This window comes from Anastrepha obliqua, chromosome 5, assembly GCF_027943255.1.
Source record: "Anastrepha obliqua isolate idAnaObli1 chromosome 5, idAnaObli1_1.0, whole genome shotgun sequence".
Classification (NCBI taxonomy): Eukaryota; Metazoa; Arthropoda; class Insecta; order Diptera; family Tephritidae; genus Anastrepha; species Anastrepha obliqua.
Window position 1 is genome coordinate 72,876,136 of NC_072896.1, and position 21,271 is coordinate 72,897,406.

The 21,271-nt window shown below is 33.9% G+C and overlaps 2 protein-coding genes across 7 annotated transcripts in view; one reads left to right on the plus strand and one right to left on the minus strand.

Moving 5' to 3' along the window:
- The window catches only part of LOC129247161 (dnaJ protein homolog 1), a 120,974-nt gene extending 106,669 nt beyond the window's left edge, over nucleotides 1–14,305 (minus strand). For 2 of the 6 annotated variants that reach the window (XM_054886133.1, XM_054886126.1), the window contains exons 1-2: nucleotides 13,287–13,438; nucleotides 12,685–13,010 (exon numbers count right to left, since the gene is read on the minus strand). The gene's annotated coding sequence lies outside the window, so the exon portion shown is untranslated. Of the gene's footprint in view, nucleotides 1–12,684; nucleotides 13,011–13,286; nucleotides 13,439–14,285 lie in introns of those variants that run through there. The other 4 variants (XM_054886131.1, XM_054886129.1, XM_054886130.1 and 1 more) reach the window with 4 other exon arrangements.
- A 2,068-nt stretch (nucleotides 14,306–16,373) lies between these two features.
- On the plus strand, nucleotides 16,374–17,819 carry LOC129248827 (jerky protein homolog-like). Its single transcript, XM_054888439.1, has one exon. It carries the CDS (start codon nucleotides 16,374–16,376, stop codon nucleotides 17,817–17,819), a length of 1,446 nt encoding a protein of 481 aa, XP_054744414.1.
- The last annotated feature ends 3,452 nt before the right edge of the window (nucleotides 17,820–21,271 follow it).

Sequence of the window (21,271 nt, forward strand, 5' to 3'; positions counted from 1 at the left end):
ATGATTTCGGGACTGTTTCAGGATTTAACAGATATAAATCTAATATCTAACTTACGACTAAATTTCTGCCATAAAAATGATATCATAATAAAGCGCTTTTCAAAAGTGATGTGAAGATGTCAGTAATGAATAATTCCTAGACGGCACCTTTTCTTTTGACTTATTTGACATTTTTCAAGTAGACATTTTTCAAGTTTTACACGATAGAACAAATTATTGAAACTTATAAAAATGGTCGATCTTAAAGAAAACCATATCGCAAAATTCGGGATTTTTTTGGTGGAAATACTTGACCCAATGAGACGACAATTCAAAGGTTGATGAAAAAATTTCATTTCGAGGATAGAAAAAGGACTGGCATTTAGGCATTCATAAATGAACTGTTTGGCAGATTTTTCGTATCACACCCTGAGTGAAATGCACTCGGAAACCTTTTGCATATCAAACAAACCATAAAAATCCTATCAAGATTTACCCCAGATTTATTTCATCATTTCTTGATGAATTCCCTAACATACTAAGGTTCGAAAGGTGTATATATTTATCATTTTCTTGATTGCAATATTTAATGTAAAAATTTACTTCCTTATACATATTTTCGCTCCTGATGCTTTAAGATACGACCAACCAAATTAAAATATTAAATGAAATAAAAAGTTATGAATATTTCCGTTTTATAGCTGTTCAACGAGTCATATTTCACGCTAAATATATTACACCAGTTCATACTATGCGGCGATTTAAAGTTGATATCCAAATAATTTTTGAAAGTTTTTTATTTGATGAGGCAACTGCATGTGACAGCATTCCAAAAAAGGTAAAACAAGAGAAAATGCCAAACATTCTTCAGTGCCAATACGACCAAGGTGAAAAATCGAAGCAGGCGGCGATTTCAACGATTCCGTTCTAATAGGCTAATTGTCGAAAGGGTTGAAATTCATGGCAGAAATACATTCGGATATTAGCCTTTGTCTGCGGACGCCCCGCTATTAGAGAAACAATTCTTTTGCTGTTTCTAGCCTACGCACTCCCGAATGGTAGTTACGCACCAATCCATTCGGCCATGGCGAACGCCTATATTACTTTCCACATCGAAATAAAGCACAGAAGCGTTGGGAAGCTTTTACCTATTTCTTAAATATTTTCAAAGCAAAATGATTGGAATCTAAGACAATATCAGGGAATTATTTTTCAGCAGAAGAATTGATCTGTGATCATATTTCAACCACTGTACCTTTCTTTAACTTTTTTATTTTATGAACTCCTTTTGTCACTCAAACTTTATAATATATTTTTGTGTATTCAAGCAGTCAAATATTTGCTTGTTGTACGTACTATTGTTCCCAAAAAATATTTTCCCTTTTTAGTAATGCCAACATATATACTTACACCCTTCTGTACGTATGTTAATACAGATGCATATATCGTGCGATATTGTTTTGAGTTTACCGTTTTTCAATGTTTTTTTTTATTATTTTTATATGCGATAAATAAATGTTTAAACAATTTTATACAACACCTTCGCCGGTCACTCAAATTCGGTTATTTTCGTTTTTTCTTTTATATTTTTTCTTACTTGAGTTGAATTTGCCGGCGTCAAGGTCCTCCTCCACCAACTGATGTGTATTGAAAAAAAATCCAATGGTACAGACCAAAAGCTGCATTATATCATATTAACAAAATACACACATTTACTCACACATACACAGTAGGCATTTATATGCAAGTATTAACCCAACCAATTTTGTGATGCTTGAATTTTGGTATTTCAAATATTATTTATGGTTTTTGAAATATAATTGGAATTTTAATTTTTGAACAATATATTGTAATATTTATATACATGTACATGTATATACATACATACAAATATCTAATACATATATAAGGAGTATTCATTTATAGATAATGAATTTTTTTGTGAAGCCCTAAATTGAGAAAAAATGTATATTACATATTCCAGTAAGGAGTCGATTTTTTGGGAGGCTTTTATTTATTTATTTATTTTAGGCAAAATCTCCTCTTTGTTATCCTTTGAAAACGCTGAATTGTATATTTAAACAGTATCTGACGTTTTCTCCTAACAATTCTTATTCGAAAAAGTGTATAGACTTGAAGGCTATTGTAGCGCTTTTCAAGTCAAAGTCTATGCAATTGACATGGTGATAAATCTGGTAGGCACAATGTGTCTAACGCCTTCGAAACTCGCTTTCTTTTCAAAAAACAGCGATCAATGTATGCCCTTACTCGAGTAAATCAAAATTAGTTCAAAAATTACGAAGATCCAAGCAATATCTCCAGTCTATTACAAGCACAACTAGGTTGGACTAATCTGGATAACGCTAATCCCAGCGGTATGTTGTTTTCTTAAGTATCCTGGTGTAATTTCAAAGACAGAATTAAAAATTATTTTTTTAATATTTCTTTGGTTTTACAATATATTTGTTGTTTTCTTAAGTATCCTGGTGTAATTTCAAAGACAGAATTAAAAATTATTTTTTTAATATTTCTTTGGTTTTACAATATTTTGGGGGAAAAAAGTTTTTTTTCTTTTTGGCTTAGTCACTTTTTCCCATAAAAATGCGGAAAACGTTGAGAAAATGTTTTTCCAAAAATTCGATCGAGTGAAACAAGAGAACGGGTGGACAGATGAAGTTAAAACTTTATATGGTTTTTATGGGTATATCAGGTTGTAAAAGGCACATCTAGCACTACTACCATATTTATTCGATAGTTATATGTTTGTAGTGTAGCGCTTGATTTTTCAACAAAAAAAAACATTAAAATCGCCTTTTTCTTGCTTTTTATTCTTCTTATTTTAGCAAGGATTCAGAAAAATATTAGAAAAAACTATAGTTAATTCTTGAAGAGAATTTATGCACGTTTTTGAAACCACTTTTAAATTTTCTACATGACTATTGTTTAATGAAATAGCTATGAAAACCAATTCATGGCAAATGCGGGATGCAAAAGTGATGTTTTCACAAGCCTGCAGAAAGCAAGAAACGCATTTGCTAATCTCCGACCAGTGTGGCTGTCCAAAGAAATCATACCAAACTTCGAATCAATAATTCAAATGTTAAGTCTCCAATTCTCTATGCTTGTGAAACATGGTGTCTATCAGGGAAACCGTTCAAAAGCTGCAATTGCTTTTAAACCGTAGCCTGAGCAATTGGATATCGAACGCCGGCTAACACCGACGATGGCAAAAAACCACTCGCGCAAGGAATCAGAGAGCACAAGTGAAAGTGCCTTGGCCATACAATAAGCCAGAGAGCCAGGGAGATCAGCATGCAAGCACTAGACTGGAATCCAAATTTACAATTTTATGTAAGCACTTACTGTTAAATACTTAAGGCGCTTGAACAGGACTCCTGAATAAATTTTAAGCAAATGAGAGCAACTGAGTAAAATATTAACTTAAATTTTTAATAACTCTCAATTTTCGAAAAAAAAAAATGTATCCTCTATCTATTGTAAAAAATTATGAAATTGCATTTTTGCTGAAAACTCATTATAAGTACTATAAAATGTGATATGGTAGAAAAATTCTGAAGCAGTAATCGAATTCAGCGCACCCAAAAACTTAGCGAAACTCACACAGCTTTTCTTGGTGAAAAAAAAACAATGTTGCATAGTAAATTTATTTTAAACTCAAAATTAAATAAGTTTCTCTTGTAATGTAAAAGCATTGACTTATAGAGGTAGTTATGCCATGCTAGCGGCACTGCCTTTCTTCTTTCTGATTTTTTAGCTATTACCTTTTTAAACAGTTGGTTTAAACAGCTGACGCACGTTTCGTGTTTTGTTTCACTGTCAAACATCTTCAGTTTGGTCTATAATTTAACCATGAATCGTCTTACAAACGAACAACTCTTGCAAATCATTGAATTTTATTAATTATAAAAATGTGTGTTCTGTTAAGAAAGTTTTTAGCACGCTTCTTTCATTTTATGGTCAGTTTAATCGATCCACTGAAGCGGGTCGAGCTGTTGTGACTAAATTTAGAACCAAATTTACATTATTGGACATCAAACCACCAACACGCTTACGTAGAGTGCGAACTGGAGAAAATATCGCAGCTGTATCGGCCAGTGTTAATGATGACCATCAATTCGTCGCCGTTCGCAGCAATTTGGCCTCTGTTACTCAACAACGTGGAAAATTTTGCGAAAGGACTTAAGTGTGAAGCCTTTCAAAATACAGCTGGTGCAAGAATTGAAGCCGAACGACCTACCGCAACGCAGAACTTTTGGTGAATGGGCTCTTGGAAAGTTGGTCGAAGATCCACTTTTTTATCGAAAAATTGTGTACAGCGACAAAGTTCATTTTTGGATGAAAGGGTACGTAAATAAGCAGAATTGTCGATTTTGGAGTGAAGATCAGCCAGAAGAATTGCAAGAGCTACCAATGTATCCAGAAAAGGTCACAGTTTGGTGCGGTTTATGGGCTGGAGGTATCATTGGACCGTACTTCTTCAAAGATGCTGCGAATCGTAACGTAACTGTGAATGGTGAGCGCTACCGTGAAATGATATCCAATTTTTTTTTGCCGAAAATGCAAGAGCTTGCATGACATGTGTTTTCAGCAAAACGGTGCCACATGCCACACAGCACGTAACAATGAACTTTTTGAGACGCGAGTTCGGTGAACATTTTATTTCACGTGCGATATAACGCCTTTAGATTGTTTTTTGTGGGGCTATGTTAAAGCTCATGTCTATTCAGACAAGCGTGCTTCAATTAACGCATTAGAAGACAACTTTAAAGCACTTATATGTGAGATACCGGCCGAAACATTGGAAAGAGTATGCGAAAATTGGACTAAGCGGATGTACGATTTGAAGCGCAGTCGCGGTCAACATTTGCATGAAATAATCTTGAAACATTAAACTATATGGACTGTACTATTGATTTAAATAAAAATTTCATGAATTTTTCTGAATTTTACGTGTCTTTTTTTGAAAAATTTTCCTATAGCTCTTAAAAAATCACCCTTTATTACAAAGCTAATTTGCTGCACTTAACATTTGATCGCTAGCACACACTCGAAACGGAAGAAGGTAGATAATTTAAAGCCGTTTTTGTGAGAAAAACTGAAATTTTTTCAGATAAAAAAAAATTAATTTTTTGGCCGAAGTTTGGTCGATATTGAATTTTTAGCCAGTTTCTTCAGAATTAAAAAAACGTATCAAAAATCGCTAGAAAAACATTGCCAAATTCGATATTAAAAACAATCACAAGGAGAACCGGATCGGGTCGCCCAGACATTTAACAATTAGAAGTAAAAAATAATAGTTTCCTACTTTCAACGACCCCAAAAAATGCATAACTAATTTCTCTGTTCTCCGTTGTCTCGTTATCAGGAGAACAATTATTTATTATTAAATGTTATTTCCCACAAATATGACGATTTGCTACTATAAAGTATTGATCAAATAATGTTAAAATATTTATATTATTTCACTTATAGCGCATTCACTACTGGTAAATTTCTAAGAAGTGTTTGTTCTTGTGAATGTATGTGTTCGAATACATAATTATCAAGGTGTGTTGACGGCATGAGGAGTGTTTAATCAGTAGAAATTATTATTACAATATGATATCTACTATATGATAATGTCATTTATAAAGGCATGCGTACTTACAATTTATAAAATAATATTTATATATAAAGGATGGTTAAATTTCAAGGGCCGATGTTGAATGTGAACCACACCCAAGCGTCAAGTTTTTTCTGCATTTCATTTGAAATTTTTCAATTTCAGACTAGCTCAATTTGAACCATGGAAAGATACATAATCGAGCAACGCGTTAAAGTTATTCAGGCTTATTATGAAAACGGGCGTTCAAATCAAAATGCAAAATCATCTTCAGTGATGAGGCACATTTTCACCTCAGTGGATTCGTCAATAAGCAGAATTGCCGCATTTGGGCGAATGCTAATCCAAGAGTGATTGTCGAAAAACCAATGCAGCCACAAAGAGCGACTGTTTGATGCGGTTTATGGGCCGGCGGCATCATTGGGCCGTATTTTTTCCAAAATGAGGCCTGTCAGGCAGTTACTGTGAATAGTGTTCGCTATCGTGAGATGATAACAAACTTTTTATGGCCCGAATTGGAAGATATGGATGTGGACGATTTGTGGTTTCAACAGGACGGTGCCACTTGTCACACAGCTAACGAAACAATGGCTCTTTTGCGCAAAAAATTTGATGGCCGAATAATCTCACGTCGCGGCGATGTCAATTGGCCGCCAAGATCATGTGATTTGACACCGTTGGACTTCTTTCTTTGGAGTTATTTGAAAAAAAAGGTGTACGTCAATAAGCCAGCAATAATTCAAGATCTAAAGGATGAGATAATTCGGCACATTAAAGGCCTAGAACCTCAATTATGCCTCGACAATTTGGACCATCGGATGGAGGTGTGCCGCCGAGGCCGCGGCAACCACTTGGCCGATATTTTGTTCCATACGTAATTGAGCCATACCAATATTATGATAATAAAGAGAAATGACAATAATTTCCTAAAAAAATTGTATTTTATTCAAAATCAACACCGGCCCTTGAAACTTAACCACCCTTTACATACATGTATACAATAATGTCGCTATAAGATGCCTTAATAATCACAATTCGGAAGCAATGAAACTAAAGTTATAAACAAAAAAGTTGGATAAATGATATTGTCTTAACATTTTCCAGATTCGAAAGCTCTACATACATTTTTTTCCTCAAATCAGTTTGTTCTAAATATTTTTCTCCAATTTTACTGAAAGAAGAAAAACAAAATTTCAATTGATTTGCGAGATCTAGCAGTGAGAAAGAGTGCAAGCTCACAATCTAATTTCAGTTAAAATTTTCATGAGACGATAAAATCAATAACAAATCAATATATAATAAAATAAAAATAATTGGAGCTAAACCAGAGAAACTGAAATAGGATTTTACTTGCTTCGTTAAGTACTTTCAGAAACTGAGGGAATTTTGGCTTACCTCGAGAATGTTTACTGAAGAATCTTTAACCAATTTGCTCCTTTCTAATAAATTTTTTTTTAAATGGAAATACTTTATTTGTAATCTATCTTCTTTCTAATAAATGATGTACCATTAAAAAGGCCAATTTTGGAATTAAAAAAGAAAAACAGTTATAATGTGTTTTATTGTAAAAGAGGTTTAATACACGGAGATTCTGTACGGAGTACAATATTAGATAATTTAATTTTTATTTATTTAAATTATAATCTGGACTAACATTTAGTAGTAATCTAAAGTTTCGCTTAAACGATGTAGAATATATAGCGTTGATATTTTGGCACAATGCCAACAGTGGTTGTATAGGACTATGAAGATAATTCTTCCTAATGTCACAAGTTCAAAACGTGTTCCAACAGAGAATACGACTTTTGGCAGCCCACTGTTCTTCACTGTGATAATTGAAGCGGTAACCTCATATTTTTTGTTATGCAGGTCACCTTAATGTAAACTCAGAAAAAGTGATCTTTCGAGGAGTGAGGTCAAAGAGAGAGAGAGAGAGAGAGAGAGAGGTGTTGGATAAGTTAGTTTGAGAGGTCATGGGACGAAGTGGCTAGTATGGCGCGGCACCTTCTCACATATGGAGCATTTGTCTGCTATGTCAGAAGCTATCTTAAATAATAGGCAACTAGAGTTTATTTTGCAATAAATGGCCATTGGTCTCTGATTACTTTAGTTTTGAGAAAGTGTTAATTGTCGCTCAATAAACGTCGTTTACTGCCTATTGAGAATCTGTCGGTTTCACCTGTTTATGTACGTGGTTTTTAATTTTGGCTCTTAATTCAAGTTGGTGGGTTCTGATATGTCCCGAAGGTAGTAAAGCCTGCTCCTTTAAGTTACCTCGCAGTTCAGGGGATGTTCGTGCGACATTAGATTATACCACGTGGCTCCCCTTACTCCAGTATTTTTGCAGCTATGGGCGTTTGTCCACTGCCTCTTACTAGTGCACTTCCCTTAACAATAAATACGAAAATGTCCAATAAATACGAAAAATCCAAAAACTAATGGTTTCGAATTAAACTGAGTTCTAAAATCTTTTTTTTTGTGATATTATTTAAAAGACGGGATGAAACTCCTCAAATTGCCAGGGTATTCCACTTTATTTTAACATCAAACTGTACTTTTCTCACATTACTTGTCTGTCCGTTACTACGGTAGCTTGTACTAACTGCACTCCTGTCCGTTATAACGGCAACTCTTTCTTAATCTTACGCCACACCCGACTGTTGTTTCACGACTAAGCTCTAAACTCTCTTACACTATTCTATGCAATTCAAAAGTTACGAAGTGGCTCCAATTTAGGATAGATTAGATTAACTTCCCTCCTCACACATAGACCGAAAATAGTTCCTAATGTTGAAGAGAGATTGTGTGGAAGCAAATGCTTTAGTTACTACTAGTGATGCATTATTTAACTATTCATCATCATAAATGCCTTGAGTTTCAGTTTGGAACATAGAGCCACTAAGCTGAATTGTTACAGCTACAAAACGTCTTAGCAATTACAAGAAGAGTAGGTGGTAAAAAAACTTGAGAGGAATGAGTGCTTTCAAGATAAGATAAATATATTTTTGTATACTAAACTAACCTCACCCAGATGGGAACACGCTGGCCCAAGAAGGCTTTCGAAGCTTCCTTCGCTCTTAATAGCCTAAGATACTTATAGGTCGGTGATTACTTCAACTACAATCTTTTAAGTCCAATTGGGAATAGCACGACCTAAACACCAAGAAGGTAGTCATATATCGTATGCTCTTGGATCCAAGACCAACTATGGCATCACTACTCCGCTGGTAGGGATACCTTCATAAAGTTATAAATACCATCTACTACTGTATTATGGAGCAAGGCAATCCGGTTTTTCTGACACATCTGCATACACCCTAACAGCGAGGCGGTGCTATCCAACGCGAAAGCACTGGAAGTTACCGGAAAGCTGGAATTGGAACACCTTCAACTATTAATAGACACCGAGTCCACGAACCTGGTATATTATATCTCAAATGTTATACCTCATATCTGAAATGGTATACCTCTACCATAGTAAACACAAGTCATTGGCCTTAATATAATTTATAGACTCTATACCTACCTCGAACTCCAATGAACGTCCATTAGACGAAACTATTATAGCTATATGAAGAAGGAGAAAGAATGTGGAAGTTAATAGATGCTCCAAAGTTGCCATGCGAGATATATCAGAGATAAGAATAAGAAAAGTTACTTTGAAAGTCTGTATACCACCATCGAAAAAGTGATTGAACTTCAGTTCGCGCTGTGAACGGGCGCTCACGAGCTCTTTAGTTGCATTATCTGGAGTTGAAGAAGGAATACAGACTTATAAATATATAGATAGAAGAAGGGATTCTAGTGGACGGCTTGCGGAAATTCCAGATAATTCGAGAACTATAGAAGTAAGAATGACGAAGCTATTCAACTCAAGCTAAAGATCAAAAAATACCAAAGAGCATAATGTAACATTGTGACATTCTTACCAAGCTCCGTATATGGAAACACAGGACCTTAATGGCATCCTCCTCTACTGTTTTTCTATGGTAAAATTTTCTGCTTGCTTTTTTCTAATACTATTTGTGCATTTAACATTTGCTAAACTCGCACCCTGTTTACTACTACATACTCGTATTATTGCCTATTAAAAGCAAACGAAAAAAAACAGAATCAAAGAAAATTACCACAACCTAAGGTTAACCTATAACTAACCAATAACCTACAACATAGATATGTAGATGCACACATACAAATGCATACATCTGTACATATAAATGATATTCCAAATTCGAAAAACCAAATACTAAATGAGCGCAAATCACAGAACGCGCGCAAAGTTACAACAACAACCAAATTAACAAAATAAATGAAAATTAAAAAGAAAAAAATAAACAAATCAAAAATAAGCAAAAGTGCTAAAAATAAAATTTATTTAAAGAAATGAAACCATGAAAATTTTCGAAAAACCGAAAAATGAGTGGAAAACTTTTGCAGGCAAATCAAAAGAAGCGAAATTCGGTAGAAGAAAATTTGAACGTTGCAAAGGCAAATATTTAAGAATTCTGAAGATTTTGAAAGTCAACTGCTGGCGGAAATTTAGCAGATATTTAGAAAGAAAAGTATTTAAAATTATAAGTAATTTAAGGATTAAAACCATTTATTCTAAAAAATGCATATTTTGTAATTAACTTTTAGCTTTTAAATTTTTTATTTTTTGCAATTACATTCTAATTTTTAAAATAGATTTACTACCAGAATTTTTGTAGGAGAATAAAGAAATCTTTAATAAATATTTGAAAAAAAAAAAAATAAACAAAGGATGAGAAAACAGCAGTGCTTAGAATCTTCTAATTAATTTTCAACTGTAAAATCACATTTATAGATGGAAATTCACTAGAGGAATAAAGAAATATTTCAGAAACATTTAGAAAAAAAGGTTCTAAATTTTTCATTAAATTTTAGTTTCGTGAATTTTGCAAATAAAAATTTAGTAGGAGAAGAGAAAATCTTTAGAAAAACTTAGAGACTAAGTATTATATTTAAAGCACACAATATGCTAAAAATTATAAATAATTTTTTTAATAATTAAATTTTTTTTAACTTAAAATTTTTCAAATCAGATTTGCTGTCGGAAATTTAGTAAATAAATAAAAAATTAAAATAAATTTAGTAAAATAATAAGTAAAAAATAGTTAAATAAAAACATTTGTAGATAAAATAAGAGCAATTGAAAATTAAATAAAAAACTTTAAAATACTGATGTCTAAAACACATTAAACAGGTAGCAACAGTAAAGCAAAAACAACAACAGAAATGTTTTTTTATTTTTGCTTTTACCCCTAGAATGTCAAAATCTATAAACAAAGAAGGACAGTTTAGAGCAATTTGTCAATTTAAAAGCCAAATAAATAGAAAAAAATCAAAATGGCAACCCTACTGCTGCTACCTATTTAATGTGCCTTAGACATCTGTATTTTTAAGTATTTTCTTTTCAATTTTCAATTACGATCACATTTTCTGTTGGAACTGTTGGAAGTAGCAACAATTTTTCAGAAATATTTAAAATTTAAATTTTATTGGCTGGCATTTAAAAGAAGAGAAAATAAATATTTGGAAACAGAAGTAAAAACTTAAATTTTAATTATATATTTTAAGAACTTAAAATATTCATTTAGCTTTGAATTTTAAAACTTTAATAAATACATTTTTTTTACTAATTTGAATAGCAAATCTACTGCCAGAAATTACTAAAATAAATAATAAGGAAACCTTTAATAAATATTTTAAAAATTAAACCAAATAATTCAAAATATAAATATTTTAAAATAATTTTTATTCGCACAATTTTCTAAATCACATTTATTGACGGAAATGTTGTAGAAGAATAAGGAACCGTTTCATAAATATTAAAAAAATATTTTTAATTTTTTTGATAAACTTTTAATTTTGTAGATTTTACACAGACATGTTACAGAAATATAAAAAAATATGTTTAACTAAGTTTTAATTTTGTAGCTTTTGCAAAGCATGTGTACTTAAGAAAATTCAGTAAACTAATAAAGTAATCTGTAAGAACCATTTGGAGAGAACAAAGATTTATTTTTTTTTTAATTTTTTTTATTCTTTTGTAAGTTTGAGTGTTTGGAAGTCACATACATATGCCTGTCACTAAATATAAATATAGAGAAAAGAAATATTTAGAAATAAAAGTAATTAGAATAATCCCTATTTTAAAATTTTTAAATATAATGTATATTTTTAAACTTGAAATTTTTTATTTGGCTTTAAATTTTAAAACTTTAATAAATAATTTTTTCATTAATTTTTAACTTGAACATCAAATTTACTGACGAAAATTTAGTAAAATAATTATTTATGAATCATTTTTTTTATTAATTTTTAATGTGAATATCAAATTTACGGACGGAAATTAAGTAAAATAATAAAAACACCTTTAAGAAACATTTGAAAATACAAAGAAAGTATTTTACAATATCAGTATTTTAAATTTTTTAAATAAGTTTTCAATTTACATTTTTTTTAATCACATTTATAGACGTAAATGTGAAAGAAACATGAATAACTGTTTCAGAAATAAAAAAAAAGTTTTGAATTTTTTAATTAACTTTTAATTTAGTAGATTTTACAAAGATATGTTTAAAACAGAAAAAAAATCTTTTTAATTAAGTCTTCATTTTGTAGATTTTGCAAATCAAATTTACTGACGAAAATTTAGTAGAAGAATATAGAAATATTTACGAGATTTTTTGTAAGAGAAAGTAAATTTGAGAAAAGGGGTAAATAATTCTTAATTAACTAAATTTACAGCTAATAAAAATGTTCTACCCATTTTTTATTTTTTTGGTTTGTAACTGCAGTTGCGTATGTAAACACTTTGACAATGTCATACCATGTAAAGTGGGGATGTAGTTTAACATGAAACACTCAGAGATTTTTGTTTAACTAAAGTTATCTATTTTTCAGTTTTGCGCTAACAATTCTCAAACTTAGATGTTTTCCCCACACTTAATGTTGCGCAAGCTTTATTAAAAAACTATTTGTGTCTTTTTTTTTTTTTTTGATTCTCAATTTTTTTGTTTTTGTTTCATATATTACTAACTTAACTTGTTTCTTTATACCTTATTTGTATATTTTTCCGTGGCGCGTTCACCACCGGTTGATAATTTTCTGCACAATCGGTTACGCTGTTGTTGTTGTTATTTTTTTCTTATTTGTTGTAGTGTAAGCAATGCTTGTTGTTGCTATTGTTAATAATATATAGCTGCTGGAAGTTTAAATTTTCAATATTTTTTTAGCTACACTCGTTGTGTGAATCAGTATGAATTTTACGCGCAGTTATCCAGTTGCCCAGCTGTTGTTTGCTCGACTACACTTCTGTGGATTAACAATTTTTATTACAAATATTATTTTTTAGTTATTTGGTTATAAGATTATCGCTGCACGCCTATTTTTCAATAGAGAAAAAAATAAGTAGAAAGAAATATTAGAAGACAAATTGCTGAGTTAAAGATTTCTCTCTGTACTAGAAATTCTTAAATCTTAAATGCACTACAACCCGCACGATCGCATAGTGTTCTTGAAGCAGAAGAAGACGCTTGTAATTTCTTGAAACTTTTTTTTTGTTTGCTTGTAATTCCACTATTTCACTATTTTTCGTTTGGATAATGTGACTATTGTCTTCTTCAAACCATCCGCCCCGCGCACATCCAATACCCAATACCTCTAACTAATTCACTCACAAGCACGATCTCACTCGCGTTTGTTCAACAGCGTCAACGCACGACTAAAACTGACCGGAACACAACTGCGAGTTGCTAGCTAACCAGCCAACCAACCAACCGACAGATACAAAGATAGATCAGATACTAATTCGTAATTTACTTGAGACTTTTCGCTTTCAGCGTGTTTTGTGTGCCTCTCCGCAGTCCGTGGGCTTTTCAACAGCGTGTTCTTTTCGGTACGAGTATTAGTTCGTTTTTTTTTCTTGTTCTTTTATTTTTGTTGCCTCCAACTTTTTTGCTTTACGACTAATTTTGACCACATATGGCAGACGAAACGACCAGTTTGAGAGCCGAGAGTGGATAGTGATTTTTTTCTCGATCTTCTTTTGAATAAAACAAAACACAGTCACAAACACAAAAACAAAAATTCGCAGGCACTCGAGCGTCAAAAAAAAAAATATTTACCATGCAAGTTAAAAATTAAAAAACTCACAGAATTTGCGCTAGTTCAAATGAAAATATGTTTGTACAATATATTTAATTATATGTATGTATGTTAGCGCGTCCTTCACTCTTTCTTGGTTATAATTTTATTTTCCGTTAAAAATTCACAGTATCGCTGTAAACACCGTAAAACGTTTAACGATCAATTGGTCTGCTGCGCAGCGCGATCGCTGAAAAAGCATTGAGCACACATTAGTTGGGCTAATAGTCTATGTCTGTATGTATGCGCCTATGTACATACATATGTACGTATTTACGTACATTCATAGTTAGCTCGTAAGGTTCACAAAAGCCCGATCGAGTAGACGCGCTCTCTCATATGATCGCGTCGCGCCTCTGACGTAAAACGTTTAAAAACAAAACAGAATTCAACAAGAAATTTCTGTTTCGTGTGTATTTTGGGCTGGGTTAGCAAATGTACTATGTGTACTTGGAGTGGTGTCGATCCGAGGAGTACGGCTTGAGTCCCATACCAATATTGAATCACAACGAACCTGTTTCTGGGTGCGCGCACACGTCTGTCATCGCCAGCAGCTGATTTGATACTGAAAACAATTAGTGCGAGTGGAATCTTTTCACTGGCTCTTAATTTGTTTTCTAAAATTTTTATTTAGCCGGGTATCTGTACTAACTTGTGTCAAATCAAAAAGTGGACACAACAAAAATGCGCAAAGCGCATGGAAAAAATTATTTTTTTTGTTTTGCCATATGTATGTGAAGAGGCCACTGCTTTGACCAGCAGTGCGTCATGTTTGCTGTTATTTGTATACACTCGTATGGTAGTTGACTGAAGTTTGTTAAGCTTTTTCAGTATTCCCAGTACTGCCAAGAGTTTCGAGAGAGATTTTTTCGTGGCACAGCCTAAAGATATGCTTTTTGCCTTCCTCAGCGGATGTTATGCCAAGCGCATAAAAACTACAGTTCTAGCACGCAGTAATATTACTCGTAAAACTTTATTCACATAAAGATAGTTTTTTAGTATGAGACTTTCCTTTCATATTGTGCGCCCAACACTGAAAATACAGTAAAACAATAATGGCAATGGCTTTATTGCATTTCAAAATATATTCCTCAAAAGTCAATACACTGCCACATTCGCCTGAACCAGTTTTCAAAGAACTTTTGCCACTCAGCCCTGGATACCTCCAAAATGAGCTCTGTAAAGGCTTCAACAGCTTTTTCATGCTTTGAATAGCGTTGACCTCGTATTTTATTTCTGATGTGCGAGAACAAAAACAAGTTATTAGGTACCAAATCACGGCTGTAAAGCAGATGACCCATTAATTCGATCTTTTGAATGCTCAAAAACTCTCTTGTGCGAGCCTATACGTGAGAGCTTGCATTGGCTTGGTGAAGGATGATTTGTCTTCGGCGGATGATTTTACTTAATTCTCCGAAAACTTATGAAAAACAAATGATTGTGTATCACTCAGAGTTTACTGTTTTAAGTTCCTCTAGTTTGATGGCAATGGTCATGGCTGTTTTGTTTCCATCTCCAAGATTCGCCCGCGATGTTACGTTGTCAAAGACGTCTATCTAGGTTATCTAGGTTAGGTTAGATTGAAGCAGGACACACTCAGGTTCATAGCCCATTGTGATGTTGTGTGGGGAACTTGTCCTTGTCTCTCCTAAAACCAGTGTGTACTTTTCAAAAAATTTTAGAAGATTCCTGATTTCCCCAGAACTAAGATCTTCCACTTCATTAAAGAATTTTCTACCTTAAGTAGTAAATCTACGTCTGGATAGAGCAGGACAGAGGCACAATAGGTGCGGGATCGTGTCATGTGTTTGCCCGCCCATACTCTGCCGCTTAGGCAATGCTTCGTTTTAACTGAAATCAGTGTGCTAAGACTGTGTTATCTCCGCTTAGCAGAGATTCCGTGTGTTTCGCATTGAGAGTTGGCCACAATTCTGCATGCGGCTTCATGATGTCATCCTTCATTCGCCATCAGTTCCACCTGAAAGACCCTCGGGAAGTCGAAAATTGAAGGAGATCCCCAGATGTTCGCAGTACACGCCTGCGGTGTCTAACAAGAACAAATATTCTTGACGACCAAATGTTCGTGTAATGCTGAGTGCATTCTGCTCTCACTAATGCCCTAGGATGTTTCTATCTCGCGATATGTCACATGACGATCTAGCGTTGTCAACTGACGCATAGCATCGATTGTTTATGGCAAAACAACAGTTTTGGAACGACCTTTACAAAATGCATCCTGCAAGGATCGACGAAAACTTCCGAAATTAGGCTACATTCAAAGCCCTATCATCTTTTGAAATTAAGTCCTCAATGGTCTTGGAATGCATAGAGAGATTAAACTTACTAGGGGCGCGCAATCGCATTCAGTTCAGTTGAGTCCCGGTAACAAAGGCATAACTGTTTACAACAGCCGAGCGCAATGCAATATTTTCCAAGAAATTCACCGGCGAGGCGATGCGGCTGGGATTCCCCCGATATTACGGGGAGATCCCGGCGAAGTAAACTATAAACGATATTAGATAGGATTTTGTCGTTTGTCGTTTTGATCAATTTGGTTTGTTTTTGTTGTGGGTACGGACATAACATAGTTCTTTCCTTAACAATGAGTGCAAAGCGCAAACGAATTGTGGTTTCGATGGATACACGTTTAAAAGTGCTAAGGCGGATTGATAATGGTGAATCCGTAGCGAAAATATGTGCAGAATTTAATGTTGGAAAAAGCACTGTAAATGACTGGCGAAGAGATAGGCGTTCCATTGAGGAGTTTTGCTCGAAAATGGAATCTGATAGAAATCTGTATAGCCGTTGTACGAGAAAAAACCCGATTTGCGAGGTCGTCGATGAAGCTTTGTGGATCTGGTTTCTTCAGGAACGTCGAAGAGGTACACCGATTGGCGGCCCAATTTTGAAAGAAAAAGCTTTGGCTATCCACCAGAAGATTAATATTGGAGGTGACTTTGTGGCAAGTGATGGTTGGCTTAATCGATGGAAGAAGCGACACGGAATTCATTTCGCACATGTAAGTGGAGAAAAAATGTCTGCTAATACTTCTGGTGCGACAGAATTCAAGACTAACTTTGGTGAAATGGTTAAAACAGAGGAATTATCTCCAGAACAAGTCTATAATATGGACGAGACCGGGCTTAACATTAAAATGTTACCAGAAACAACTTTTCTAGGCAGTCATGAACAGTCTGCCTCTGGCTTCAAAAAGAACAAAGAACGTATTACAGTGGCCGTTTGTTCGAATGCAGCAGGGACTCCTAAAATTCCTCTTTTCGTTATTGGCAAGTCTGCAAAACCACGGGCATTCAAAAACTGGAATCCATCTTCCCTTCCGGTTTATTATAAGTCACAAAAATCAGAGTGGATGAATTCAGACTTGTTTAAAGAGTGGTTTAATTTGGAGTTTGTTCCAAAAGTTAAAAAACATTTAAAAAGTGTAAACTTGCCTATTAAAGCAATTCTTGTGTTAGATAACGCTCCAACCCATCCTCATGACTGCGCTGTATATGAAATAAAATTAGTTTATCTTCCTCCTAATGTGACAAGCTTAGTGCAACCAATGGACCAAGGAGTGATCGAAAGCTTGAAAAGACGATACAGGCGTAAACTTGCTTCTGAAATTCTGCAACATTCGGAGAGTGAAGACAAAGGCCTTTTAGAAGTCATCAAAAAGATCAATATCAAGGACGTTATCTATATGTTAGCTACAGCATTTCAAGAAATGCCCTCTTCAACGTTTGTTAAGTCTTGGAGAAAACTTTGGCCAGATGTTGAGAATCTAATTGTGATCTCGAATATTGCAGGGACTGAAGAAGAAGAAAACAAATCTACTTTACAAGACCTTCAAAAGTTATCGGGTAACGAATCATTACAGGCAGAAGATGTGGAAAATTGGATGATAAACTGTGACGAACACCTTGAAAATGAATTTTTGAATGATGACGAAATCATAGATTTAGCAAACAAAGAACAAGAGGAAGATGATGACAGTAGTGACGTTGAAGAGGAGAAAACAGTTTCTCTGAAGAAGCCAAAAATGTGATGGAAATTGCATTGAAATACATTGAGCAGCAACATGAGTCAACAGCATTAGACGTTTTGGTGATTAGAAAATGGAGGAATGTCGCATTCAGAAATTCACTGAAGGTTAAAAAACAGAAGAAAATCACAGATTTTTTCAAAAAATAATTATTACACTTATATTTTATTGATGTAACATGTACATATTTGCGGCCGCCGTAGCCGAATGGGTTGGTGCGTGATTACCATTCGGAATTCACAGAGAGGTCGTTGGTTCGAATCTCGGTGAAAGCAAAATTAATAAAAACATTTTTCTAATAGCGGTCGCCCTTCGGCAGGCAATGGCAAACCTCCGAGTGTATTTCTGCCATGAAAAAGCTCCTCATAAAAATATCTGCCGTTCGGAGTCGGCTTGAAACTGTAGGTCCCTCCATTTGTGGAACAACACCAAGACGCACAACACAAATAGGAGGAGGAGCTCGGCCAAACACATAACAGAAGTGTACGCGCGAATTATATATATATATATATATATCATGTACATATGTAAATGGTATGTAAATATGAAATACATAAATATGTAAAAAATGCTTCTCCATTTTTTTATATGTTTACAATATATTATACAAGTACACTTCGGATTAACCGGCCAGGTATGCAGTCCCGAGGTGACCGGTTAAGAGGAATTGTACTATAGTTTCATTATCTAACCAATGGATAGCTTTTTTAGATGAGGAATAATATGATATCATTTGATCACATCTGTCTGTGCCAGACATATTTGCGTTATAATTAGCAATCTCGATTGGCTTTTTCTTCGCAATACCATATTTATTATGCACGTCAATTAATTTGGGATAGTTTTCCGTTGTGACCCAACGCACATCTTGCATGTCTTTCCACTTACTAATATACACGTGGCCCTGTCTTCTCCATATACATATCGCACCCTAAATACAAAAGGGTCACAACTCAAAATGTACTTCTGCTCAAATATGAACGAGACGTTATCAATAAAACGGTCCGCGGATGACATATGGCAAAAATAAATTTTTTGTTTTTTGGTAGGACTGTTATAAGCTTACATGGTAAATTTCAGCGTGATATGTCACATAGTTTGTTTTCTGTGCTACTGTAAACAAGTCAAGCTCGAGTGTGGAAAATTTTGAGTTGTGACCCTTTTGTATTTAAGGTGCGATATGTTCTCCTTCTCTCAATTTTTCTTTTTTTTTTGCATTACGACTTTCGGATTTATTTTGCGATTGGTACGTAAAGTTCCAGTGGTATGAATTTTAAAACTAAGTAATCGATTGATCAGTCCAACACTATTATAGTAGTTGTCCATAAATAATGAATGACCCTTCGATAAATATTGTTCCATTAGTCTCATAACCACAGAATCCACTACAGATAAGGAAGACACCTCATGTGTTACTTTGCCTTTATATATCAGTACATATTATTTATTTATTTATTTATTCATTTTAGTAAGTCAAGAAATCCAAAGTTTCTTACAGACTACATAGAACTAAGAGTAGTTATATATTGTAGAAGTAATTAATATAACAAAATGAAAGCTTAGGAAACTAAATTAACAAAATATACTAGGTAATTATTTAGATTTCTTACAAAGGAAGAAATTTTTTAATTGGGTATTAAATACATGTTTCTAGATTCAAAAGAGAGGCCAGATAGTTAATGTAAGACAACGTTCTAACAAGAGGCGCATTGGCACTATATAATGTCCTCCTAACGCCAACATGAAAAATTTTGACACGGCGAAAATTCCTGCAAGGAACATTAAAATGTATTCTTTCTAGAAGAAACGGGCAGTCAATTAGTCCATTAACGAGATCGAAAATAAAAGAAACTGCCTGAAACGTACCTCTGTCACTTAATGGACAGAGACTAATCAAACGACAGCGTGAGTCGTATGATGGTTTGGGGTCTGAGAAATTGAGTGAATGTAGCGCGAAACGCACAAAAATTTTTTGAACCCTCTCCACTCGATTTATATGGACTGCATGATAAGATCTCCAAATAAAAGAGGCATAATCTAATTTGGACCGCACAAACGCAGAGTATAAAATCTTAAGAGTATATGGATCAGTAAAGTGCGATGAGTGACGTCTAACAAAAGCGAGCATAGCTAGTGAATTGGAAATAGCATAATTTAGGTGCGCGATAAAATTAAGTTTAGAATCAAAGAAAACCCCTAAATCTTTTATCACATCAGACGAAGCAAGATATGTATAATTGATATGATATGAGGTATAGAGGGGGTTTTGAAGCTTAGAAAATGAGATTTCATGACATTTTTCAATATTAAGAAATAGACGATTCATAAGGCACCAGGAAAATAAATTATTCAACTCGGACTGTAGGGCGGCTGAATCACTAGAATTTCTTATTTCAGCTTTCACTTTTAGGTCATCAGCATAGAGAAGAAAATTAGCGAAGGAAAAGCACGAACAAATATCATTAATAAAAAAAAAAATACCAGTCTAACCTTCCGTAAAACAAACTGAGAGAGAATAAGACGAAAGCAGCATTAGGAGCGGGATAATTATAGGTTCATTATAATATTGCTATAAAGTTCATATTTTATTTTCTTCATTTTATTATTATTCATCCTCAATGTTTTCAATTTCAACAAATGATACGAGTGGCTTATGATAGCTAAAATATGATACAAATGCTTTGGTTTCGATGTTGTCAACATATCTTTGAAATACCGCGTCAATGGTTGTTTTTGATCGTGTTGTCGATTCAGTGCGATTGTTACACATTTTTAAATTGAATGTTGTATTGAGAACGTCAATTAAAGGAACCGCTGTGTCCAATGCAAAATTTACGTTAAAATCGCCACTTAAAATCATTGGAACTTTATTGTAATCTTTTCTAAGTATCCGCGATACTTCTGGTGTATACTTTATTAAATTTTCGTGAACGAATTCCGTGATGCTATTTATTGATTTTTTTTTCTGTCGATATTCACGACACTTTTCTGCATTATTTTTCGGCATAATTGCGGTAAATATTTAAAAATGAAAATATTTACGAATATAAAAATACACACGCGGTTGCTATTATGAGCGTCCCCAGCAAAACCTGCGTGACCGAAACTCTAACACAATTACATTTTTTGAATGTTACAAACACTTATGCACGCAGGTTTTGCTGGAGCGTGACCGAAACTCTAACACAATTACACATATGCACTCGTATTTGTTTGAAAATCGACTTTTTTTTGGTTCTCCGTCACCTTTGGAAAATGTGAAAAGAGTAAGCAAACTTTATTCAAATATTTTCCCTCATTTTTGCATCAGTAAAATTAAACAAACGCCGCAGCCGAATGGGTTGGTGCGTGACTACTATTCAGAATTCACAGAGAGAACGTCAGTTCGAATCTCGGTGAAAACACCAAAATTAAGGAAAACTATTTTTCTAATAGCGCTCACCCCTCAGCAGGCA